Consider the following 27,412-nt stretch of genomic DNA (forward strand, 5'->3'; position numbering starts at 1 on the left):
CAAGCTACACCTGGAGCTCATTCTTCCCATCCCAGTTTTTATTACTGACATTTGCATTTTAGTGTGAATTTGAATTTGAGATTCCTTAGCAAAAAACATCTGGTAGTGAGGGAGATTCTGGAAGTATCTTTACTCATCCTTCATACTGAAGTGTTCTTATCTTTTAATCTTCAGGGTCAGACCTATTTGGGACCCTGAGCAGGGAGGGAAAGACAGGTTCTGGTTGTAGTATTGAAGGGATGATGTCTATCAAGCAGTGGGAGAGAAAAGCACCAGAAAATGTTGAAAGCAGTAACCTCCAAAGTGAGGGAGAAAATATTAGTTATTTATATATTAAATTGTTAATCTCATTGTTATTTAATTTCTATTTTGTGGAGTTTTTTTTTTTTTAATAAAAAACATACTACATTAGTATTTAAATATTGGGATAGGTGTTTCTTGTTTTTTTTTTTACTAAATTTTATTGTGTATATTTGAGGTTTACAACATGATATTGTAATATAGATAATATAGATAGTAAAATGGTTGCTATAGTGAAGCATATCTGTCATTTCACATAATTACTTTTTTGTGACAAGAATAGCTAAATGTTTGTATTTTTGTTTTTAACATTAGAGGTACATGATCCAAAAACTGTTGGCTACCATTCTTCTAAGACTATAGACTTGGTTTCTAATCTTGGCAGCTCTGCTGCTAACTAACTTGATGCCTTAGGAAACTTTTCTCATCGGAGCCTCATTTTTCTTACCTGTAAGAAAGGGAGGACTGAACTAGGTGTGCTAACTAGTTACTTGGAAATCTCCAATCCTGACCAACTCTGAATATAAGAATCCACTGCCTTTGGGGCTCTTGAGCTGAGACAGTTAAAAGGAGTTCAAGCCCTGACACCTTACTAGATGCTTTGTCCCTCTATCAGCTGCCTTGGTTTCCTTCCCTTCTTTACCCCCACCACTTTCACCTAACCCAGACTGGCAGATGCTTCCTTACATAAGTTTAGCAAACCTACTTGACCTTGTTTTATTACAAGCACAACCACTTTTCCTGTAGACACAGACCTGGTGCCATCCCTCCTGAGCTTTGAGGGTATGTATGATTTTGCTTCTATTTTGTCCTCTCTGGCAGCCTAGGTTTAGTCATCGTATCCCTCTGGCTAAGTCTTTGGTTACAATGTCTGAGGGGAAGCCAGCTCAGCCAGTTTGAGTCCCTTGGGGCCTGTCCCAATGGCTGCTCACTGAATCCCTCTGCCACTTCCTCATCCAGGACTGGGCTAGACTTTTTTAGGAGAACATACTCCATTCCTGAGCATAAAAGGCTTCTGACATGGACTAGAGGTATTGCTAGGTGCCTTGGCCTTGGCTGGATGTCTTTTCTTTCACAGTGAACCAATAGGCAGAGGGAAATCATTGCACCACTGGAAACTATCTCCCACTTTTTGATGGGCTGTTTAAATGTAGATGTCGTCTCTGGGCTGTAAAAACTCCCTAGGAGATACTTACATTCTCTTTGGAAACATATGCCAAGGTCTAGAGGTTTTGCAAGCCTGTTTACTTGCTGGGCATGCTCAGTAGACTTGAAGGTGGTTTCAGTTAATTGAAATATATGTATTTTTCCTGTTTCATCTCTAGATATAGGAGCAGGTCACAGTGCTCCTAACTAAATGTTGTTCCTGTTCTTGCCACTGTAAACCAGATGGCCACATTTAATGACGTTAGGACCATTAGTTCCAACCTATCTCCTCTCCTGCTCCTCCCCCTACCTTCAGCTGTCCTTTCTCTACAAGACTTTAACACGACATCTGACAAATGGATAAAAAATGATTTTCCCTTTTTCTCTCTGCGTTGCCCACCCACCCTCTGCCTGTGGTGTTGAGTATAGAACCATGCATGTGGGAGGCATGGAGGACAGATTCTTCATGTAGTTCTAGCCCCCTCCTCCTACCTTCTGGAAACAAAGGAACCCCACCCCTGCCTAGAAAACTCCAAGGCCTGGCTTCAAGTCATAGTCCAGGAAAAGTTAAAGCTCCCAGGACTGGTCCTAAGGGGACTACATGAAGAAATTCAGGAACCCAGATGCAGACTCTAAGATGAGTTTAGGTCACCTAAGAGATTTGTGGCTCTTAGAGCATCCCTGCATATTCCCTAGGCTTGTCCTGGTCAGCTCCCATATCTCAGGGTAGTAAGGCAACAAAAGATTCCAGTGAGTAGCTGGAGCTCAGCATTCACACCAAGTCCAAGAAGACGAGCATGACTCCCAAGGCAGGAACATTTTGGGTATATGACCCAAGCTGGCTCAACAGATGGGTGAAGGTCAGGGTAACCTCAAGCTTGAGATGGCATGTTCTGACTCAGGAACTCATGGAGAGGGCATTGCTAAGTCCATTATTATTATTTTTACTAACCATTTGTCTCTTAGAATATTGGAGGTTGCCTTGGGGAGATTGAATACAGCTCTAGGAAATTGCTTCCAGATTATAGCATAGAGAGATGCTGCTAGGACTTTCTATTAGAACTAGTGGTAGCTTCAGTGCCTGAAGGTTTGGACAGGAATGAGGGTGGAACAGAGCAGAAGCTTATAGTCACTCAAGGCAGGCTGGGAGGAATCCTCTCAGACAGGCCACCATAATTCCTCAGACTTTCTGGAATCTGACACAAGAAGGATAAGCCTAGAGTTGGAGTTCCAGAGATTCTGGTTTCTTCTGAGTGGCCCAGTGCAGTAAGGGGAAATTCCTGTAATATAAACTCTCTGGTCCCAGAAAGATTAAGACAGTTGGTTTCCATGTGGCATGTGATTCAGAATCACCCTGGTTGCTTGTTATTAATAAAAATATTAGGGTGGTTCTGAGCAGGAGTCTGTGAACCTCACATTAAGAAACAGTGGCATAATGCCTCAGAAGTGCTTAAGTCAGGCCAAAATATTCCAGAATAACTTGACAATTACTCCTGTTTCCAAGACATTTTGGAGATACAAGCTAATGTTTATCAGATTGGGAGTTGTAGTAGTATAGGACCTTCTCTAGCCAACATCATCTAGGTTGATCATTTAGAAACATGTCTTTCTCTGATCTGTGCAATCCTTGGCCCGTTTGGCTGCATTTTCTTTAAAGGGGATCATTCTCTCAACAAGACCAAGTTCTTAACATTGTGAATTTTGAGGCAGCAGCTGGGTCTCACTTCAGAAACTCCTGAGTCCATTTGGTTGAGCTACTGGCTTGGGTTTCTTACCATCTATTGCTAAGGTCCAGAAAAGCAAGCAACAACCCTTCTCTCATCTGTTGGGTCACCATTAGAGCAGAGATCACCTTTTAACTTCCTTTGGAAGAAGTGCAGAAAGAAGCTGTTCTTTGTTATTAGCCTCAATGAGAAAATATTCCGGATGGCATCATGCTCTAAGGGGCTTCTCTGGGTTTCCCAAGCTAAAATATCCTAAAAGGTCCTGGAAAGTGTGAATTGGCTTATGACCACTGTTCATATTGAACTCTAGATCAGGTGGTCTGTCTTGCTCAAGGCTGACCCCATCTAGTCTTACCTTTTGTGTCTGCCAGGTGTGGCTGGACAGTAGATCTTTCATTTTATTAAAGTGAAAACTGGATGGTATAATGGGATATTGAAAGAAGCTGATGTGTGATGACTCACAAATCACATACCCAAATTAGGAAAAAGATGATTTTGTGTCATGAAAAAATATATTTACATACTTCCATTCAGCACATTTAGAGTCATTATCACTTGAGTGCATTAATTATTCTGCCAAGAAATGAAATTATTTACTTATGGGCAATAGCAACAACCACATTGAAACTGGAAACAAGTGCGAAATGTTAAAACCTGAGGAAAAGAAAAGGCAACTCTTGGGATGTTTTTGATATTCATGGTGGGAATTTTCTTACCTAGCATCTATCTCTGTTTCTTTCCCTGGTGATCATTGGGCACCTGTGCAGATGTTTAGCAAAAACTGGCCTTCCATAGAAGCCACCTGGCAATAAATCCTGGCAACAATGGACTGGCATATAGGGCAGCTGGGTACATATTATGTAAACAATTTCCTTGGCCCCATAGATTGTTCTGCCACCTGACAGAGATGCTTACTCTATTGCTGTGTTCTGCCTCAGAGTTTGCTTGCTTTTAGAACTCAAGTCAGAACTTTAGATGGAGTATACAAATTGTTCATTATGGATTAAACTTATGTTTTAGACCTATCATTTAGAAGTGTACACTCTGGTTATTTGAAGAATAACACTCTGGCCAACAACTTGAATAACTCTTTCAAATTTTCATTTTCTCCTTATCCTAGGTAGATAAGGTTACTGAAAGAGGCAAAGAGAGAGAGAGGATACAGCCTGGCGTCATCAGAGAAGGGATTAAGGAGGAGGTTGGCCACAATCATACAGCTAGGAAGAAGCAGCCTGGCTCCAGTGTCGCTATGTGTAACCATTGGCTAAGGATATGGCCAAATCAGAGGCACAGAAGTAGGATTGATCGTTATTTTGTTGGAGGCAGTAGCAGGCCATCCAGTGAAATGTTGAGCAGGCAGTAGGAAATGTGGGACTGGAGGTGAGTGACAGCTGATGTCATGAGAAGGATGCAAGAGACTCATTGTGGCAAGAGTGGTAGAAAGCCCCTGCCTTGTTAGAGGCAAAGGTTGGATCCAGAGATGGGGCTAGATTAAGGAGAGCTTTGAGAGAATGGGGAGTTACCGAAGCTTCTTGAGCTTGAGGAGTGATACTAGCAAAAATGCTTTAAGATTTGCATCATTAAGGCATAGCTTGAGGAAGGCACAGACCTGTAGGGGCCAAGGAAGCCGGTTAGGAGACAGTTTGAGCTAATGAGGACCAGGATGGGACAGTGGGAATGAAGAGAATGGGTTGTGTCTGAGAGAGAGAGACATGAGGAAGAAAGAAATAGCAAGCCCAGAAGATTTTCCTTAAATGGGAAAAATTGAGAAGGAGGGGGAATGGGGGAATATGATGAATTTTACATTTTATTGGAGGTGGTAGCAGACTATCCAGTGAAATGTGGAGCAGGCAGTAGGAAATTTAGGACTGGAGGTGAGTGAGAACTGATGTCATGAGAAGGATGATTTATCTGAAGAACTAAGTGGAGAGAACAAAAAGCAAAGGTCCCTATTGACTTTTGAATGTGGCAGTCAAAGGTTTAAGTGGGAAGCCCATTTCTCAATTTTCCCAGGTAGTCTGACCGTGTTGCCAGCAATGCTTGAGTGAGTTATCTTCAGGAAAAAAAAAAAAAAAAAAAATCTCATTTTTTTTTTTTTTGAGCAGAAAGTGGTAAAAGCATCCTATCAAGCACAAAGAAGGGTGAGGAGAAATACACTGCAATAATGAAATCTCTGTCCTTTGCAGAGTAATTGTTAGTCTCAGTAGAATACCAGAGCTGGAAGGGACTTGAGAGGTCATCTATATGGTTCCAGTCTGTCACTTGACATGTAAAAAAATTGAGACATGCTGGGCACGGTGGCTCACACCTGTAATCCCAGCACTTTGGGAGGCCAAGACAGGTGGATCACCTGAGGTCAGGAGTTCGAGACCAGCCTGGCCAACGTGGTGAAACCCTGTCTCTACGAAAAATACAAAAAATTAGCCAGGTGTGGTGGCAGGTGCCTGTAATCCCAGCTGCTCTGGAGGCTGAGGCAGGAGAATAGCTTGAACCCAGGAGGTGGAGGTTGCAGTGAGCCGAGATTGCACCACTGCACTCCAGCCTGGGGAACAGAGCAAGACCCCGTCTAAAAAAAAAAAAAAGTGCTGAGACAGGGAAAGGGACCTGTCCAAGATCATTTGGTGAGTTACTGGCAGATTTTCTTCCTATAGCCAATCTGAGTCTTTGCTGTATACCGTGGTACCTCGTAGCTATTGTTTTGGCAGCCTGGTTCACACCTTTCCAAAAATAGGGAGGATGGTTATCCTTCAACGCTTTGGGCAAGATAGCCAGAGTGTTTACAAGGCTGTATTAAAAGGATATCTAGCTTTTTCAGGAGAGGGCATAAAATCTCAGCTTGTTTTAGATATGCTTAAAGGAGCAAGGGAAAATAATTTGCTCTTGTCCAAGTTTAGCTGTTAAGGAGAAGGGGGCCTTCTGGGAGGATATGGGCAGACACCAAACTGAGAAAACCTCATAGGCAAACCCCCATCATGTCCCTCCTTTTCCTCCTATGAAGCTTCTTGGAAGGCAGGTGCAGCTCACCTACCTTCATGGCAATTGGCATATTTGCTTTCCATACAACATGTGAGGTTCACATTTTTTAACCCATTCTCCCTTCTGCTTCTTATTATTAAAACACTAATATTTCTGACAGCCACCAAAACTAATTAAATATCTATTTTGGGAGTGGTGCTGTTGAGTCAGAGGGGAAGAACAAGAAGTTGTAGGTAAGTGACTGGGTGACAGCCATAATCCCAAGTTTTTTCCTGCGTTAACACAGCCTGACTTTGGGCATGCTCCTTACATGACCCCAAATACTCTTTTTCAGACATTTACCAACCACTGAGGAAGGCCTTGGAGATAGGCAGGCAGTGCTGGAGGCAGGGAGCACAACATTTGGTGTGGCATGGGGAAATCTGTGAAGAATGAGGCATCAGAAGAGGCAAGGGTAGGGCCTACACTAGGAAAGTCCATTAGGGCAGTGGTTCTCCAAATGTGATTCCCAGACCAGCAACATCGGTATCACTTGGGGATCTGTCTGAAATGCAGGTTCTCAAGCTGCACTTTAGACCTACCTAATCAATTCTCAAGACCTATGCGGCCCAACAACCTGTGTTTTAACAAGCCCTCTGAGGAATTGACCTTTAGGTCATTCACAGGATGAGTTGGTCCCCCTCCCTGCCATTTGACAGGTACCTTGGGGGACTGGCAAATAGCAAAGCTGTAGAGTAAGGCCAGCTGGAGATTCAAATCTGTTCCACCATCTACTAACTGGGTAACCGTGGACTACTTGATTTATATCACAAGTTATCTTCAGTAAAAATGGAGATGTTAATGCTTACGTTGGAGAATTATAGAGGTTGAAATCACAAAAGAAAGCCCTTTATCCAGTTTCCAGCGTATGTTTTCTACAAGTGTAAGCTTCTCTTGCTTCCTCCTTCCCTTTCTAACTCTTTTACTTTCCTTCTGTCTTTTCCATTTCTTCTTTTGTTCCCACTGAAAGGGTCCACTGGCCACCCTAAGCTCACTGCAAACACACATGCCTTTTTTGGTCACAGAAACCAGGCTTAGATCTCAGATTCCCAGTGCTTCCAGGGTATAGCAATCATATTTCTAGGTTAAAAATCAAGGCACATGACAGCTGATAACAGATGTATCTACTTTAGGGAGCAATTAGATAGAATATTTGATATTAGGATCGTCTTCAGAAATCTGGATACAAAGAAATAATATCCTATTCCATCTTTAAGCATAATGCAGTACTCTTAACCCTCCCTATCCTCTTATTCATGTCCAAAAGTTTCGTTGATGTGGGAGTGGGAAACACTGTGTGTCCCACTCACTTGTAAGATTGAGCAAGAGCCACCCTATATTTAGTGCTTCCTCTGAAATGTCCTGGGGATTGGGAATTATTGTGTTAGAAGCCACAGTACTGCTGTCCTAAGGCTCAGAACTCTTTGAGTACCTTGCTAGAATGATGCTGCTCCATCTTCTGGCTTTATGATAGGCTTGCAAGATGAAGGATGGTAACAGTTGGATTTTGGCAGGGAGAGGAATATAAACCAGTTTGGGAATAGAGAATATAATCCCTGCTATTGCTACTCCCAAATGACCTTTTCTTGGTTTTCTTTTTATAGCTCTGTACCATTTGATAATGTTGATGAGCTGTTGCTGCTTGAAACTCTTGTCTTGGAGTTTGAGAGATCATACTCCTTTGTATCTTAATGATGTGCTAACAGCTTCATTTAGTTTTGTTTGCGTAGCTCTTTTTCTGTTCCTTACCTCACATTCGATCTTTAAACATAAATCTTGATTTCCCAAGGCTTCTGGACTTCTTAGCACATTTTTCCAGGGCAAACTCTGATTTTCACAATTTCTTCTGGGCCATTGATTCCCAGACCTGTATATATACCCTATTCGCTCTTGAGCTTCCCACCCACCTGCGTGTCCTGCTGGCCCCCCATATTTAATACTTTAAAGAGAAAATTTGTCATCTCTTCTCCTGCAAAGCCAAGCCAAGCCAATATTTCCTTCTAATTTACCCTATGCTTTAGTTGACGTTTGCACCCAAAAATCAACTTTGACCTTTTTCTTTTCCTCAAACTAAATTCAAGGTCCTCCAAACATGACTTCACTTACCTTTTCAGCCATCACTCCCTCCACTCCCCTTTCCCAACCCTACTCTCTGCAAACTCCACTACTCGTTCACCATCACATTTCCCAGTCTTCATCTCTGAGACTTTGCTTAATCTCATTTCTCTGCCTCAAATGCCCCTCCCTTTCCTTCTGTATTTGGCACCATCCTACCCATTCTTTAAGGACTGTCTTCATTGCCACACAAAACCTTTCTAGAACCCAAAACCCGTGTAAATCAACCTCCTTTCTCTGAAGTCTCGTACTAGGCCAGCACATGCCAGGCACTGTATATCCACCATCTCAGTTCACCCTCTCTATAACCCTGCCTGTGAGGCAAACATCATTACCCCCATTTTGCAGATGAAAAAACTGAGACTCAAGGTTGTATAATTAGAAACTCTTGTCTTTGGCTTTTGTGAAATTGTACTCCTAGATGTCGTAATTACATGCTGACAATTACGTTTAAGTTTTTCTCTCTGACTCCCCTTCTATTCCTCACCTCCTGTTGTCATTGCTACTTTCTAAAGTAGTAAAGCCCAGAATTGAAGGTAGGTTTGCCTGCCCATAAAACCACCTTTGCATCCTGCTGGAAAGCATTGTTGGTACCTGGAAACCCTTTGTTCTTCAGGTAAGGACTGCAACTGAGTCACAGTGAGCAGATCCCCACACACAGTAGGAGCCCAATGAATGAATGTTGGATGGAAGATGGATGAGCAGAGCAAAGTGCATTTAAAAAAAAAAAAAATTGTAGCAAGTTAAAAGTTAATTCTGTACACAAATGGAAGATTTAGAACCAATTTCCTGGTTAAGTTTAGTTTACATTTTAGAAACAACTCAGAAGATGAGGGGGGAACATCCCCTTGCTCCTGCTTGTGTTTGTGAGGAGAGAACACAGAAGCCCACAGAGCTGTTAACCCCTTCTGGATTAGCATTCCTCTCACCTCCATGCACATACCTGTCAGCTCTCAGTTCAGTGTTTTATAGCCTACAAAGCAGATGGTAGAGTAGAATTATCTCCATTTTATATGTGAAGAAACTGGGACCCAGAGGTAGAATAGTTTGTAAGTTAAGAGCAGAGTCTCTAGAGCCAGACTGTGCCCGTATTGGAATAATGGCTTCAATAGTTATTGGCTGTGTGAACTGCAAATTATTTAACTTCTTTGAGCTTCAGCTACCTCATCTGTAAGATATGAATAGTAATAGTTTTTCCTTAAAGGGCTGCTGTGAGGCTTAAATGAATTAATGTCTATAACGTGTTTAGAATGGTGCCTGACATATAGTAAGCGCTCTGTATTAGCTAACATCATCATAATTATCATTACACCTTTAGTAGTATAACAAGGTCTTAAATTCAGATTATTTTTTCCACCTGTCTTCCCTCTCTGTGGTGTTATGTTAGAAAAAACCCTGGTCCAGGAGGCTGACCATTTGATGACTGTACTTTTGTTAAACCTCATCGATAAAATGAGGGCATGAAGGTGATGATCTTTAAAATTCTGTCCAATTCTGACAGTCATTGATTCTAAGTAGGCCCTGACAACAGGCTTGCAAGTTGGTTAGTTGTTTTTGTGACCACTAGGTCCTCGATTGGCTTTGTCCAGGGTGTAGCTGAGCCTTGTGACCTGAGGGCCCAGGTATATCAACTGGACTAAATGGGGGACAAAAGTCAGCTCTCTGCTTCTGGGAAAAGTCAAGCATGGAGTTCCTAAAAAGAAGACTGCAAAGTAAAAAATATAGACAGTGGAATCAGCCAGATCTGGGCCTGGGGGACCTCAAAGAGCACCGCAGATAGTGTCCTGAGCAGAAGGTTGGTAATTGATGCTGAGATACTCATTGACCCTTGATAAAAAGCTATGGATATAGCTTTAAACTACAGGTCTTAGTGGTGTTCTGGGTTGGGGCTGTATGTGCTTACTGAGTTCTAACAATGCCCACTTGAGACCCATCTTTTCCAGGAGAGGGGAGACTTCTCTATAAAAATTTACTTTAGTAGGCCAGTGACCAGCTTTTCTTTTTCTTCACTGAAGCCAAAACAAGGAGAAATTGACTTTTAGTACAATTGGAAGAAAGCAAGTTCAACATAAAAATGAATGTCCTCAGCCTCATGGGCACCTATGATTAAAGGTGGCTGTGTAAATCTCCTGTAGGGTTCTTTAAGAATAGGAGCCAACTGGCTTATGATATCATAGATGGAGTTCAGTGTAGGTAATGAATAGACACTGGTAGTACAGTTTGATAATTATAGGAACACACAAAGTTAGAAGACCCAGCTTCATAATGTATTACTTGTTGGCTGAAGGACCAGGTCATATTTCTGAGCCTCAGTTTCCTCATATTTAAAATATAGGTAAATGGCCAGGTGCAGTTGCTCACACCTGTAATCCTAGCACTTTGGGAGGCTGAGGTCGGCAGATCACTTGAGGTCAGGAGTTTGAGACCAGCCTGGCCAACATGGAGAAACCCCCATCTCTACTAAAAATACAAAAATTAGCTGGGCATGGTGGCGTGTGCCTGTAGTCCCAGCTACTTGAGAAGCTGAGACACCGGAATCACTTGAACCCAGGAGGTGGAGGTTGCAGTGAGTCAAGATTGCGCCACTGCACTCCAACCTGGGCAACAGAGTGAGATTCCATCTCAAAAACTTAAAATGAATGAATGAATGAATGGTAATAGTGAGGCCTAGTTTATTCCGTAAGGATCAAGTGATGGAGTAGATGTGAAAACACTTTGCAAAGCGTAAAGCATGAGGTATTTGAAAGGTGGTGTTGTGAAAGGTCCTGCTGGAAATTCATTTTTTATCTATCCTGAAGAGCTCTCCCTATGCCTTACCTTCTATGGAAGGCACAAAGACAAATTCTGAGCCATGACAGATGCATCAGGTAGGACCTGAACAAAACATGTTAACTTAAGTCAAAGATCAGCGTGTATGTATGTGTGTGCGTGTTCATATATATGTGTTCATATTTGTTGTGCATTTATTTTGAGAACCTAGGGTTATTCTGTGGCTAGCGTGATGGAGGGCAGATATATAAGAGAGGATATATATTCCATAGACTATTTCGATTGTCTTTAAGTTGTTTTAGTTTTGGTCTTATGGAGCCATTATTGCCTTGAGCAAAGTAGGCTGATGGAAAAGCTGACTTCTAGAGGACTTGTTCAGAAATTCAGTGCTGGGGAGAGAGTGCTTGAGTCTCTTTGCCTGATAGGCCATGTGTTCTCTATTCTGGAATGTGTTACTCCAAATGCTGAGAAGACTGATGGCCCATACAAGCTGGAACAGTTGAGGGAAAAAGAAAAAATAACACAGTGGGCAGGATGGTAGAGAGAGGCAGACTACCTCCCCACCCTCACCCCATCCCTGTCACCGTGCTTAGATGAGTTTCATGAATGTGTGTTTGCTCGTACGGCAGTGGAATAGATGTCTGCCTGCTCTTGTGTGGAGCCCAGTCCTGCTAGCCATGAAGTCTGGTGAGCCGGGTTAGGGTCCATTCCATGCACAGGTCCTGCCTTGCTGGGTGATCTCCAGCTCATCTGTTCACTTCCTTGTTCAGTTTTGCCATCCATCAAATGCAGAAGTCATCCCAGACCTCTCCCCCTACTGTGTCTCACAGAATGGTTGTACAAACCACTGAGAGAATCTGTGCTAAAGTTGAGTTTCTTGGGTGCAAGACATCACAGAAAGCCATATTCTTTCCTACCCATGACCTCTCTGGATGGCATCATGTGTGAGTGAGAGGAGGAGGCAGCAGGACTGGGGTCCATTATGCGTGAGGAATGTTATGGTCTCTTACCCCAGGAGGAGGGGCATAGTGGGGTTAAATAATGTACCACCAACTCTCAGTTGGTCAGTTCCAAGGAGGAGGAAGAAAGGGGGAGGAGCACAGGGAATTGAAAGCAAATAAGCTTGATTCTCATTTTAGCCATTGTTTTCAGCCTCTCCACCCATTCCTGACCCAGAGCTGCCTTGAACCACCAAGGAGAGATGGACTGGAGCTTTCTTTGTTCTGCGTAGGAGGAGTTCATGATTAGGGATAAAAAGCATGAGGCATATGTAGTACATATTCATATTCTGGGTCATTCTATGCACTGACTAACAGAGAGTTGACAGTATTGTTTGTCTTGCGGTCCAATGGAACTTGTGTTCCAGTGCCATGCCCCTCACCCCTATCTCTCACCACTTGAGTATATGAGTTTTTCTATAAGTAGTAGAGCTCTGTGGGTGGGGGAAGGGGCAAGCAAGGTAGCTGTGTGGACTGAACACATTCTCATTTTGTCTCCTAAGCTGATCACTGGAGATTCCATCGTTAGTGCTGAGGCAGTATGGGATCACGTCACCATGGCCAACCGGGAGTTGGCATTTAAAGCTGGCGACGTCATCAAAGTCTTGGATGCTTCCAACAAGGATTGGTGGTGGGGCCAGATCGACGATGAGGAGGGATGGTTTCCTGCCAGCTTTGTGAGGGTGAGTGTCAGTCTTCACTCTCCTCTCCTATTTCCTTGGCTGCCTGTACCTGGCTTCCCCTTCACCAGCCTGTTTTCCTGTTTATTTCTCTCCTGGTGGCTTTTCTCATATTTTTTTCCTTTTTTTAAATTGTCTCATACAGAGAACCTGGGCTTCCTTTAATCTGTGCCCTTTTAATTTTTAGTCTTTTCCTTTGTCTCTTGTTTAACACCCCCACCCCACCACCTCCCACCTTTGTACAAATCACTTACCTTGTCTGGGTCTTGGTTTCCTCTTTTGGGGTTGGCCTTGGTGGTTTTTGAATAACTTTTTAACCCTATATTGCTGTGAACTTTTGTCTTTCTTATCTTTTTTTCTACTTTCTATTTCTCATCTTTTTTATCCTTTCTTCTCGTAGTTTCTTCCCATCTCCTTCTCTTGCTCCTCTGCTCTTCTCCTCCTCTCCTTCCTGTCTACTTCATTGCCTCTCACACCCCTGTGTATTGTCACTGTGTGTTCAGATGTTAATATAAGAGTGTGAGCTCCCTGCCCCCCAGGGACTGGAGCTTACTGATATCAGATTTTACTTTTTTCAAAAGAATCAAGTGGCTGGGATCTAAATGTGCCGGGGATGGGAAGCAAGTGGCATGTAAGGTCTTGCAAGCCTTCTGCCTCTTTGACATTGTACCATGAAGAATCTGGCCCTTAACAGAGAGGCTCTTGGGAGGAATTTCTCAGCAGCTTTTGCTTTTTCTGGGTTACGCTAAAGGAAGTGATCCCAATGTGCTTATGACCTCAGGGTGCTATGGGGGAAGAACATTGGTTAGGTGTCTCAGCTCTTATTCTTTCTTGGAATTGTGAGCTGGAATCAGTTGTTTGACTATTTTGAGCTCTGATTTTCCTCATCTGCACAATGGTCTTGACAGTTCTTTAATGCCAGGGCATGTCACAGTGAATGAGATAAAACATGCGAAAACTGCTTTGTTGCAAGACAAGTACTGAAGCCACATGAGGGTGTGTTATAACCGTCCTTACTACAGCCTATCACATTTTGTTAGTTTCTCCTGTAAAATTAGGCTGAAGTCTTCTAGACTCCAAACAAAAGATCAGAAGGGCTAGCTCTAGGGCTCCTAGAGGTTGAAGGGCCTTAACATTAGAATCATGGCAATGTGATATAAAGAAAGGAAGAGGGCATTTGGAGTTAGAAAACTTGAGATACAGTTTTACTACCTTCTGACTCTATAGCTTTTGGTAATATTTTTAACTTCCCTGAGCCCTGATTTCCTCATCTGAAAAATAGGGATAACAGACTTTTTGTAAGGAATTAGATCATACATGCCAATAAGGTGTCTAGCACAGTGCTAGACAGATATTAGGAACTTAGCTAATGGTAACTTGTTTTGCCATAATTATAATAATCACCACCACCTTCTTAGCTCCAAGAAGGTCCATATATCAAGGCTTCCCTCGAGGTTGATAGAGGCCTCCTTCCTCAAGGCAAAAAATCCAGAAAGCATCGTTACCTGGTTGGGACAGTTTAGATGAGGGCACTGCCTAGAAGCAGAGGAATGGACAAAATTACCTCATTCCCTTCTATCATGAGTATCTTCTGATGAAATATCCAATCTTTTCTTCTCATCTGTCAGAGTCTGCAAATGCCATCTGTGTCCCAGCTCATCTTTGCTGGTTAATGAATCAGTCCCAGGGATAGTCAGAAAAAGCATATCAATAACCACAGACCTTCAGGACTAATGTGAGGCCGTGTATGCATACAGCTAGTATGTCTTGTGCTTACAGACCTCCCTCTTTAAAAGAAGGATTAAACTGTACACAATGATGATGTCACCCAAATCCAAATGCATTTCATTTTCAGGGAAATGTCACTTTTATAATAAATAGTAAATCCAAGGATGGGGGGAAATGATTGAGCAAGCCAGGATTGCTCAGGGAATCAAATGACAGAGCCAGACTTCAGAATATCAATGAGCGCCATTAATGTCCCTAAGTCCGAGGCCAGGAGGAGTGTTCCTACAGGAACACAGCCCCAGCAGCCACTTGGTATAGAGTCTAACCCAGGTGGTTCTCAACCCTGGCTATACAACAGAATCACTTCAGTAACACAAAAAACAACAAGAAGAACCCAGACAAACAAAAACACTAACACCCAGGCTCCAGGCTAGTAAAATAAGATCATATGACTAAATTGGTGACTGACATGGTGTGGTATCTTCATTCCCTACCTGGAAGTCTCATTGCTGACATTTGATCCCTAGGATGGATAATCAAGGTGTTTATTGTGGTTCTGTTCAAGTTAGCCCTACCTGTTGTTACACATTAAAACCCAGCCTGCAGTCTGGGAAACCCAGATTCTTGCCTCAGTTCTATTATTAGAAATGCAACTTGAGCAGCTTCCTATGCATCTTCAAATATCAGTTTTCTTCCTTGTAAAATGGGGACAATTCGGTCTTGTAAAAATGCTTTGTTACCTGTGATATGCTGGATACTTGTAAATACGAATTATGATACCATTTGGCCACTGTACAGGAATTTACCAGGTATATGTGTCTTCAACCTATTCACGTCTGTCTCCTCTGTTGTTCAGAATTTCATACTTGTATGTGCGTGTGTGTGTGTGTACGCATGCGCTCAGGTTCTTTCCTTTCTGTACTGGGGACATGGCTTCACAAGAGCAATGTAGGAGCTGATATACCTTCCCAATAGTAGGTAAGGTTAAATGAATTAAACTTGCTGAACATCAGTCCTCATATCTAGTTGTTGACATCTTCAGCTGTTTCCCTGCTAGGAGCTAAGGGTAAACTGCTAGGATATGATTGTGTCTCTAAGTAGCAAGTCCCATGTCTGTGGTGGGCCTCCTTTTGTCTAATAGGCCCTAACTTCAAGTCATTCAGGCTCTTTTCCTTTGTCACCGTGCATAAAAGGAGCCTTTTTTTTTCTGACTTTGGGCCATGGCCTGAGGAGAGCTTGCTGCCTAATTAAGGGTAGGTTGTGAACAGGACACATTACAACCTGTTACTGATGGGCTCATGTGACAAGGCACGGGTTTGGTCAGAAAGTAAAGGGCTTGCTGAGGTGTTATCAGGAGCTGGATATATACTTTTCTTGTTCTTTCAAATTCTTTATTTCTCTGGTTTCTGGCCTGCTTGGAAGTATGGAAATGAAAGGATGATCTAAGCCAGTAATTACCATCATTTGTTGGTTTTCTACAGACCAAATATGGAAACCCAACTTTTCAAAGGAAAGCCCATTGTTCCAGAGTGTGACCTCGCTTTTATTTGTATTTTGTCTCATTTTGGCCGCAAAAAGAGATACTTGGGAAAAGCTTTTCACCTTTATGAAACCCTAGATTCACTGTAGATTTAGAACTAGAAAGACCCATCTTAGCCAAGAGTGGCCAACTTAGATGCTTACAGGGGCCAATTATGTGAGTGAAGCAAATTGAGACAAGGGGTAAGTGGGCGCCTGCGTCCAATTGGGAAATCCATGCCCCATCTAAAGACAGCAAAAGTGACTTGGATGTTTCCCATCATTAGAGTGGGGTATAGTGGAGAGGAAAGATCTTCTAGGATTTCAAGAAAAGCCAGGAATTGGATTTTTATGTAAAACTCTTTATATTTAAAAAATGTTAACGAGTAATTCATATTTTTAAAGAAGCACAGTGAGAGTCAAACAGAACACATCTGTAGGATAAATTATCTCCCAAGGACCCAGCTTGTTGCCATTAGTCACCCTACCTCCACATTGTATAAATACTGAGGAGACATGGGCCCAGAAAATGGAAATAACTTGCTTTCTCATGTAGGGAACTAGTGGCAAAGCCAGGACTTGAACCCAGGCCTCCTGAATCTTAACACAACTTTACTAGACAGTATTTGTCTAATAAGTTTAATGTCTTGGCTTCCTTTGGTATGTTTTCTGCCAAATTATTTTTTTCCTGTGAATAGGTCATATGTTCCTGTTTTCTTGTAAATCTCGTAATTTTTTGTTGAAAATTTGGCATTTTGAATATTATAATGTGGTAACTCTAGAAATCAGATTTTCTTCTCTCCCCAGGGTTTGCTACTGTTGATTGTTGAGGGTTGCAGTTGTCCATTTGTTTAGTGACTTTTTCCAACTATTTTTGCAAGACTGTACTCTTGTTATATATGGTTGCTGAAGTCTCTGTTATTTTATCTCATTGGTCAGCCAATAACCTGACATTTCCTTAAACATCTGGAGCCAAGAAGAAAAAACAATACTACTTTCCTGGTTTTTGCAGCTTGATTCTGAGCTGGAGTACTCACTTGAGACTGTGCCAGGTCATCAACTCTTCTGTCTCAGCCTTCTCCTCCTGTTTGTATGTAGATCACACATCCTCCAGAAATACAAGCCTATGGTCCTCTGAGGTTTTTTCTGACCATGCGTCTGGTCCTGGGCATGCGTGTTACAGTGTGACTTCCCTGCTATGCATGGTGGCCTTTATTCCCCAAAGAAACTTCCTTTTCCCAAAGAAACTTCGTTTTTAGCTTCCTCCTTGTGCTATTGCATCTGTTTGCTGTTTGTCCTGTCCACAATCCCTTGTCCCAAGTGGGCATGAGCAGTGTATGTCTTTAAATCTTTCAACAAAGGCAGCCACAGCCTGGAAAGCCTCTCCAGCCAGAGGTCAACCTCTGTGCTAGTCCCTCAGTGCCAAACAGGTCAAAAGGAACAGCTACAATATTGTAAAGAACAAGGTCATTATCTCCTGGCACCAGAAAGCCACACCAGGAATGTGGGCCACTGTCGCTTCAGCCACTGGGGAATGGGGGATGGTAAGGGGATAAGCAAAAGTGCTTCAGTGCTCTATTACTGAATTTTTGCTGCCCTTTTCTGCATTACGCAGTCCCCTGTAAGTTGCTGCAAGTTTTGGATTAGATTCTAGAGTTCTAAAACAATGGGTTCTGTCATTCATTGCCAGTTTAAGGTTGTTTCAGTGGAAGAACTGATTCTTTGTGTGCCCTGCTCCACCACTTTTAGTGATGTTATCCCCTTCTGAATCCTAATCCTGTGCTTTCTGGCCTATAGCACAATCAGGAAAGGGCAGGCTTGGGCTGCTAACAAGACTGTTAACACTTGAGGACTCACCTTCCATTCCAGACTAAAGGCAATAGTGTTTTTGCTTTCTTTAGAGGAGTTTCAATATACCAACCCTTGTTTATCCATTCAAGCTTCAAAGTGTTCATAAGTCTCTAGTCTTAAACATTTATATCATTTATGTAGAAGGTCTTACTTGTGGCCCTAGAGGTAGCACATTATAGGTTGTGAGTTTAGGCTGACATTAGCAGGGAGAGTCTTTCTCCCTGGATTATGGCAATTTCTCTCTCCTGTACTAGAATTTCAAATGGCATTATTAGAACTAATTTGCATTCACATAATCCATCTTAATGGCTTCTCACTATGCACATTTTTTGGATTACATCATCTAGTACATCATTTGGCTAATTGGAGGTTTTTTATTTTTTTCTTTTAATATGGAGACCTCTTCAGCTCAGAGAGATCCTTAAATGTAGCTGTTGCATCACCCAGATGATTCCTCCAAATTACGTAGCACAGGTCACCCTCATAGAAATCCCATGTTGAAAGCAACCTTGAGAGTCATATAGCCTATCCCTCAGCCTCCAGGCAGGACCAGAGCTAAAATTACCCTGGGTTTTTGAGAACCTGGCCAACATCTGTAAACCAAGCTTGACTTACTGTGTTATTTCCAGCTACTAGCCCTTATGCTGTAGTGTGAGCCAATTTCTTGAAATATGTTGCTTTTTGCAATAGGAAGATGGTATTTAAGAGTTGGCACCAGTAGGAGACATTCTGAATTGTTTTATTGGCTTTGGGGCTTTCCAAGGCCCTATTTTTGACCCATAGCACAGATTTGTAACCTGGTTGGCTGCCTGAGTTGAGGCTATGATCTTGGGCCTGGCACCTGTTTCACTCTGTGTAATCAACCCCCCGGGTTCATTTGGGGATCAGCTTAGGCCTTCCTAGCATCATGTGTATACTGCCTTGGTAGTGTGATGACTTGAGAGGAGGACCATGACTGAGTACCTGGAGATGAGGTCTGTTTCTGTGGCTCTTTGTAAAGTACAAAATTTTTGGAAAATCATCATACTTGTATATATCTTTTTTTCTTTTTTCATCAGTATATTTATCATTATGAGTAAAAGTGAAACCGCTTATCTTTATACGGCTCTAGTGCTATTAATATCTTCTCACCAGTATTTGCTGAGTCCTGAACAAAAGTGACTGTCTAGCGCTTAGCAACAGCCACCTCCTGGAGTGGTCTCGACAAGTGCTAAGGGTATCTGGCATCTTGAGAGGTCTGTTGTCCTCTATATTAGAGGGTCACTAGGAAAACAGTACTCAGAAGAGGGTGGGTATCTTTTTTTTAGTTTTCAGAAGTGAAAACTGACAGATAGCTCCCTACCTCTTCAGGCCACCAGTTATACCTCGGGACAGATCTGAAATAGTCTGTCCTTATGTTGAGCTAGAATCTGTCTTTCTGGAGCTTCTACTCATGGGAAGGGTGTAAATGTCCAAGAGAACTGGCTCTGGAGATAATCTTTCTGGATTAGAATCAGAGTCTTTCCATTTATTAGCAAAGTGGCCATTATGTGCTTCAGTGATCTCATCATTAAATTGAGGATATAACAGCACGTACCTCATTAAGTTGTCGGGAGAACTAAACAAAATACAGGAAGAGCACTGACAATGGGGTCTGACACATAGGAAACACTCAGTAATAATACTGGTAATACTTGCAGCAAACTCTTAATGTAAATGGTAGAAATAATGTCCTCATTTCTCCCTGCTCCTCTCTCAAACCCTCTGGGAATATACTGACTCTCCACTCTGTCTGCAGCCCGTCAGAGATCTGAAACCTAAGACCAGGTCAGCCAAGCCTCTCCTGTCCTCCAGGCTTCTGAGCTTTCATCTTTTAAACATTATTTGGATGAATCAGCTTCTTGTTGCTGCTATGTGTGAGTGGCTAGACTGGGGTCATCTGGGCATGCAAGGCCCACTCCATTCAGCCACTTATATGAGTACATGGGCTACATGGAAGCCTGGACATGCTGACACTGCCAGGCTTTCAAGACTAATAGGAATGGTATTACAACTAATGACCTTGCTGAACATGTAATTGGACAATGTTCTGTCTTGGCTGTTCTGACCTCTACCAACAGGGATAATGTTACTAGGGCCATACATCAGCAGTTAGCCTCCATTTATGAACAAATAAATGGTGGAACACTGTGTTATATGTAGGAACCCAAGAAAGGATTGAAAACCTTCTTTTTAAGATGTCCTGGGGAAAAGAGCCATAATAATAGACCTGCAAATTCTGCCCATTGGTCCAACTCTTTGTTTTGATAAGCTTATTAAGTTAGTACAGTTATTGACATTGCTGCTCAGTAGAGCTTGGCCCTGAATGCCATGTGTGGGATGGACTCATTCCCACATTTAGTTACTTATAAAGTAAGCATAGCTTACTGTTAAGGGTACATTTAATAAAGATGCTATATATGGGACGGGGCCAGCAGTAGCCCTGAAAAACAGTACAACAGATGAACTTGAATTTGGGGCAGATCCTAGAAGTTCACTTTCCCTTGTGGGTTGGGATAGGCTGAGAGTGTGCAGTGGGTAAGGACCCTCCCAAGTGAAAATATTGGGAGAAAGTCCAGCACAGTAGGTAGAGTGTACATCAGTAGGCAGCAGAAAGAGGGTGGCTTTGTTGTCATGACAAGTGACTGGTATTACTTGGTCCAGCATCAGGTTGTTTGGTGTGCTTCAATAAGCAGGTAAAGCATGGTGACCAGGTATCCAGAGGCAGGGAATATACAGTGAAAATGGTTTCTTAATTTGTAGAATTAAGGACTTAATAAAAATTCATTCACCCAACAGATGATCATCAAATGGCTACTGAGAAGATACAGAGGTACTCTAGACCTTCAGCCCATCCTGCAAGAGTCTGATAGTAGATATGAAAACTTATGCATAAGGGAGGTTATTTGCCTAAGCTCTGTTACTTTAGTAAAGTTCTTTCCCTTTGCCAAATCTCACTTTGCTCCTCTGAAAGGTGGAGGGGTTGGAACAGATATACTCTAAGAACTTTTCTAGCCCATTCTCCATAATTTCTTTTTTTTTTTTTTCTTTGAGACAGGATCTTACGCTTTTGCCCAAGCTAGACGTGTAGTGGCGTGATCATGGCTCGCTGTAGCCCCAAACTCCTGGGCCCAGGCAATTCTCCCACCTCAGCCTCCTGAGTAGCTGGGACTACAGGCACCCGCCGCCACACCCAGCTCATTTTTGTATTTTTTTGTAGATGCAGGATTTCACCATTTTGCTCAGGCTGATCTCGAACTCCCAGACTCAAACAATCCACCTGCCTCAGCCTCCCAAAGTGCTGGGATTATAGGCGTGAGCCACCACCCCAGCTAATCTTTTTTTAGTTGAGGTAAAATAAACATAACATCAGCTTCCCCATTTCAATCATTTTAAGGTATACAATTCAATGCATTTGCAATGTTGTACAACCATCACCACTATCTAGTTCCAGAACTTTTTTATCACCACAAAAAGAACTCCATACTCATTTGCACTCACACCTCATTCCTCTCTCCTCTCAGTCTCTAGATGGTATAATATTTTGTACAAATGTTAGCAAGTAGAAAGTAGAGGATAGTTAGGGAAGGGATTAGATTCATGAGAACTGAGGTCGGGAAGAGGCATATGACTTCAGTAGCTATAGGAGACTACATCAGCCTGGATACAGGCTGAAAGGAGTAAAAAACATAAGATAGATGTAGCAGGAAAAGCCTCAACAGGGAACAGGTGCCATCTAGGGCATTAGTACTATCCTGGAGGATCGGAAAGTAAATGAGGCCCTGCCAGACTTGTCTTTAACTTGCTAGTAAATGGCATAGCCCAAACAAGATCGCATTCCAACTCCAAAGCCAGTGTTTTGCCACATCCACCATGCTGAGGTGTTCCCCCCCACTTTTTTTTCTAAATGTCTGTCAAATAATTGCAAGCTTTCCGGGGGATGAGTAACTCAGGTCGGCTTGATTTCAGCATTCTCCCTAGTGTGGCTTTCATCATGAAATCAGTACTTCCATATCTGAATAGCTTAAATAGAAGCCTTCTCTTTATTTTAGCTCAAACAGAAAGCAAATCAAAGGAAATACAGAAGAAATGAACTTCTAAAGGTCCTGGCAGAACACTCCTTTTGTGGCCACTTAACTAATTAACCTAAATTCTATCAAAGTCTAAGCAGGATAATTCCATGAAAACCAATGAAAGAAGAAGACTTAGAGGTAGAGTGGAGTGTAGTTCATAGTTAGGGAAGGGATTAGATTCATTTTCTTGACTGGGAAGGAAGCTACTTTATCTGTGAAGGGTTTCCCTACACTCCAGTCCACCCCCATTTTAGCTTGAGTTTTCACCTTAAAAAGCCTTGTCATGGGCAGAAATCATCAATACCTCCAGCCTCGACTAAGTAAGTCTCCATTCGTTGGGAAGGGTTTTTGAGTCTGGTTGTCAAGGAGGTGGCATTTGGAATATAAGAAATTTGGGACAATTGTGAAGGCAATTACAAAAGTACTTCCTAAAACTCTTCCCTGGCTAGAAAGGACAGTGTTTCTCATATGTTGCTTCATTGTTCTAGGGGCAGATGATGCCAACCTAGGGGATAATAACAAGAACAGCTAATATTTGACTCAGTGCTAGAAACTCTTTTACATGCATTACCTTGTTTAATCCTCACAACAGCCCCATGAGATAGATAGATATTATTCTATTTCAGAGATAAGGAAACTGAGGATCAGAAAAGTTAAAGTGGCTTACTCTGTGTTACTCCGAGGCAGGTGTAGAGCCAGGATTTGAAATCAGTCTCCTGAGTCTTCACCCTTTACAAACACTGTCATAGACTGTCTTTCCTAATTTTGGCCTTAGAGTCCGGAGACTTTGCTTCAATCCTGACTGCCACTTTGATGCATCCCTCTATCTGGCCTTGGATTTCTCATCTGGGAAATGTAAAGAAAAAGGTTTGCTTGCCTGCCTTGCAGGGCTGTTTTGAAGTCCAAGTAAGAGAGTCTGTGGGAAGGCACTGTTCTTGAACTAGGTTTTCAGAGAAGCCAGGGACAAAAGAAAAATGATAGAAAAGAGTAGGGAAGGCCTTCCTGAAAAGGGAGTAGGGGGCAGGCATTAGAAGGATACTAGGTACAGAGGTGTAAATAAACAGAATGTGTTGGAATGAATGGAAAGGGTAGCTTGCCTGAGGTCACACGTCTGTGTTGAAGAGCAGTGAAGCTCGGTGGGTCGGACCCATTTTAATGTGCTGATGGAAAGCCATGAATGCAAAAACAGGATATTCACACAGGTCTTTCCTTTTTCTCTTTTTGTCTGTTATATAACAAAAATTTTCATTGCTCTGGTTGAAGCTCCTTATTTCTCATTGTGTCGGTGCTGGAGAGGAGAACAATTTGTTAGCAGCCTTCTTATTATGATCCTTCATATAATTAGTGACAGTTATTAAATCTTCCCTTGAGGGGTAGAGGAGTAGTTTCTGTGCCTGACTGTACATACCATGCTGATTGTCTTTGTGCCAGGCAGGAATGCTAGGTGCTTCCTGGCATGCACATTCAGGGATCCCTAAGCACTTCTGATCCTCCTGAAAGCTGAGACTGGGGCCCTAAAACAGGGTGTGTGTGTGTGTGTGTGTGTGTGTGTGTGTGTGTGTGTGTGTGTGTGAAGTGGGAGCTCTGCTTGCAACTAACCAGGTTCCCCTCAGTCCCTCACATTCACCTTTGTATCCACACCTCGCCATTGCTTCACTGTGGTGGCAGAGAAAAGGCCTTTTGGTGACCTTTGTTATGGAAGAGTTCACGTTCCCTCCAAACTCTCTCCTTTATCTGTGTTTTGCCCTTTTGTAGTATTTGCTGAGATTTGTGGCTGGCAACTTTATTCAGACAGAGACAGAGCTCATGATTAGAATTATCTTAAAAAGGAAAGGGCTGCTTTGGGAGACACTGGTCTCCTCATCACTCATTGTGTTCAAGCTTATAGGCTGTGTAATTGCTGGCAGGGTATGTTATCAAGGGAGTTTATGTATTGATTGGGGAGCAAGGGGTGGCATGGACTAGTCCCCCTTCCATTTCCTTTATAAACTGATTCTGTAGCTCTGAGAGTCTATTGTTCAATGAGACTGGCAATAATAACCCATCACCTTCTCAAAGGATGTCTTGCTTTTTACTCCTCTCTTGTTGACTAGATTTGGCCTTTGAAAATATCAAGGTGAGATTTAGACAATACCACTTACCCATTCTCTTCTTAGAAATGTTACACTGCTGGAGACAGGGACCGGCTGGCTTTCTAAGACACTCCTTGGGCCTTTATTGACTTTATGAAGGAATTACTGACTGGATATTATGGTAGTTTTCTTTTAGAACTACTGATCCATTTGCAGGGAGGGGCTACTAAAGATGTTGAAGAGGGTGTACCAAGGGCTAGGTAATCATCACTTTATCATATGGAACAATGGTGAGTCTGTTGGAATATACATATAGGTATATAAATGCAAGGAGAAAGGTTGACAAGGATTTCACAGAAAATCCATAACCATGGTTTCGTCAGGAGAGGTAGAATATGGTTAGGATGGGGAACAGTCAGGGGAAATTTCACCTTATCTAGACAGTTTCAGCTTTTTATGTATCTATTTTTATAGAAATATAATTTCCATACCATAAAATTTACCATTTTAAAGTAGACAGTTTAGTGGGTTTTAGTATATTCACAAAGCTGTATAACCATCACCATTGTCTAATTCTGGAACATATTTTAAAAATCATTTTTAATAGATAAAACTATATTTGGGGGACGTGATGTTTTGAGATTATATATATATATTATATATATGTATACACATTGTGGAATGATTAAACTAACATATTGTCACCTTGTATACTTATCATTTTTTGTAGTGAGAACATTTAAAATGGTACTTTCTTAGCAATTTTCCAATAATAATAGTATTCTATTATATAAGTATGCCATATCTTGGTTTATCCATTCATCAATTAATGAACTTTTGGGTTGTTTCTACTTTTGGTTGTTATGTATAATTCTACTATGAACATTTGTGTACAAGAATTTGTGTGAGCGTGTGTTTTTATTTCTCTTGAGTATGTACCTAGGAGTGGAATTGTTGTATCATATGGTAACTATATGCTTAACTTTTTGAGGTACTGCCAAAATGTTTTCCACAGCAGCTATACCATTTTACATTCCTTCCGGCAGTGCGTGAGAGTTCCAATTTGTCCACATGCTCATCAATACTTGTTATTGAACTTTTAAATTATTATAGCCATTCTAGGAAGTGTGAAGTGGTATCTTTTTATGGTTTTGGTTTGCATTTCTCAGATGGCTAACGATATTGAGCATCCTTTCATATATTTATTGGCCATTCATATGTCTTCTTTGGAGAAATGTCTATTCACATATTTTGCCCATTTTTAAGCGGGCTGTTACTTTATTGTTAAGTTACATATATTCTGAATACTACATCTTTATCAGATATATGATATGCAAATATTTTTTCCCATTACTAGGTTGTCTTTTCACTTTATTGATGGTATCATTTGTAGCACAAAGTTTTTAATTTTGATGAAGTCCACTTTATTTTTGCTTGGTTGTTTGTGTTCTAGGTGTTATATCTAAGAAACTATTGTCTAAGGTTACAGATTTTCCACTATGTTTTCTTTGATGACTTTTATAATCTGATTCCATTCAGATATTTCATCCATTTTGATTTAATTTTTGTGTATAGTGTGAAGTAGGAGCCAAAATTCATTATCTTTCATGTGGATATCCAGTGGTACCAGCACCATTTGTTGAAAAAACTATTTTCCCCCTTGAATAATCTTGGCACCTTTGAAAAATATCAGTTCAGCATGACTGTAGGATATATTTCTGGACTCCTGGTTTTATTTCATTGATCTTTATATCTATTCTTGTGCCAGTCCCCCATTCTCTTGATTATTGTAGGTTTGTAGTAAGTTTTGAAATCAGAAAGTATGAGTCTTCCAACTTTATTCTCCTTTTTCAAAATTGTTTTGGTTATCCTGGGTCCTTTGAAATTCCATATGAGTTTTAATACCAGTTTTTCAATTTTCCACAGACACCAGGTGAGACTTTGATAGGTATTGTGTTGAATCTGAATTAATCTGAGGAGTATTGCTATATTAGCACCATTAAATCTTCCAATCCATGAATAAGAGAGGTTTTTCTATTTAGTTCTTCTTTGCTTTCTTTCAGTAATGCTTTGCAGTTTTCATTGTATAAGATTGCACTTCTTTTGTTAAATTTATTCCTGTGTATTCTTTCTGTTCCTATTTAAATGTTATTATTTTCTTAATTTAACTCTCAGATTGTTCATTACTAGTATATAGAAACATAATTGATTTTTATATCCTGTAACATTGCTGAACTTATTTATTCATTATGACAGGTTTATTTTTTGGGGGATTCCGTATGATTTCCTGTATATCACATTATATAATCTGTGACTAGAGATAGTTTTACTTCTTTCTGATGCAATGTCTTTTATTTCTTTTTCTTGTGCAATTGCTCTGGCTAGAACCTTCAGTATAAGGTTGAATAGAAGTGATGAAAGGGAATATCCTTGTCTTGTTCTTGATTGTAGGATGAAAGCCTTCAGTCTTTCACCATTAAATATGATATTAACTGTGGATTTTTTATAAATGTTCATTATTATTTGGAGAAAAATTGCCTTCTATTTCTAGTTTGTTTAGTATTTTTGTTTCTAATCATGAAAAGGTGTTGGATTTTGCAAATGCTTTTTCTGTGCCTGTTGAGATGATCATCTGGGATGTTGTAACCTTACTTCACTAATATGGTGTAACTTACGTGGACTGATTTTCATATGTGAAGCAACCTTCCATTCCTGGAATCACATCTGGTAAGGTGGACAATTGGTTTTTAATATGTTGCTGGATTTGGTTTGCTAGTATTTTATTGAGGATTTCTATATTTCTGTTATTTAGAAGGGTTTGTAAAAGATTGATGTTAGTTATTTTTTAAATGTTTGGTAGAATTCACCAGTGAAGCCATCTAGTCCTGAGGTTTTGTTTTGTTTTGTTTTGTTTTGTTTTGTTTTGTTTTGTTTTGTTTTTTCCCCATGTGGGAAGTTTTCAGGATTGCATGAAATTATTCATTAAATCTTTTTCTTGTTATAGGTCTTCTCAGATTTTCTGTTTCTTCTTGAGTCAGTTTCTGTAGCTCGTGCCTTTCTAGGATTTTGTCCATGTCATCAGGTTATGTAATTTATTGGCGTACAATTGTTCATAATATTCCCTTTAATTCTTATTTCTGTAGGACTGGTAGTAATATTTCTTCTTTCATCCATGATTTTAATAATTTTAATCTATTTTTTTCTATTTTAACTTTTTGCAAGGCAAATGTGTTCTTGTATAACATGTAATTTTAAAAATGGAAAAAAATGGAAGGCTCAAAATTAAAATGCATATTAAAGATGTGGGTATATTGCTGACTCCTTGGCTGTCTCTGTGGGCATCAGTTTCTTTATTACGAAATTGAGAGGATGGATTACTGTTGCTGAAGTTTTTGAAAGCCTTTG

At 41.1% G+C, this 27,412-nt stretch overlaps 1 protein-coding gene across 4 annotated transcripts in view; it reads left to right on the top strand.

Moving 5' to 3' along the window:
• The window catches only part of ARHGEF9 (Cdc42 guanine nucleotide exchange factor 9), a 130,794-nt gene that overhangs the window by 18,272 nt on the left and 85,110 nt on the right, over positions 1 to 27,412 (top strand). For 3 of the 4 annotated variants that reach the window (XM_010372291.2, XM_010372292.2, XM_030934404.1), the window contains exon 2: positions 12,571 to 12,750. In XM_010372291.2, coding sequence (XP_010370593.1) covers positions 12,571 to 12,750 — 180 coding nt within the window. Of the gene's footprint in view, positions 1 to 9,889; positions 10,096 to 12,570; positions 12,751 to 27,412 lie in introns of all 4 variants that reach the window. The other variant, XM_030934403.1, reaches the window with a different exon arrangement.

Source organism: Rhinopithecus roxellana, chromosome 7, assembly GCF_007565055.1.
Source record: "Rhinopithecus roxellana isolate Shanxi Qingling chromosome 7, ASM756505v1, whole genome shotgun sequence".
In the NCBI taxonomy this organism is placed as follows: Eukaryota; Metazoa; Chordata; class Mammalia; order Primates; family Cercopithecidae; genus Rhinopithecus; species Rhinopithecus roxellana.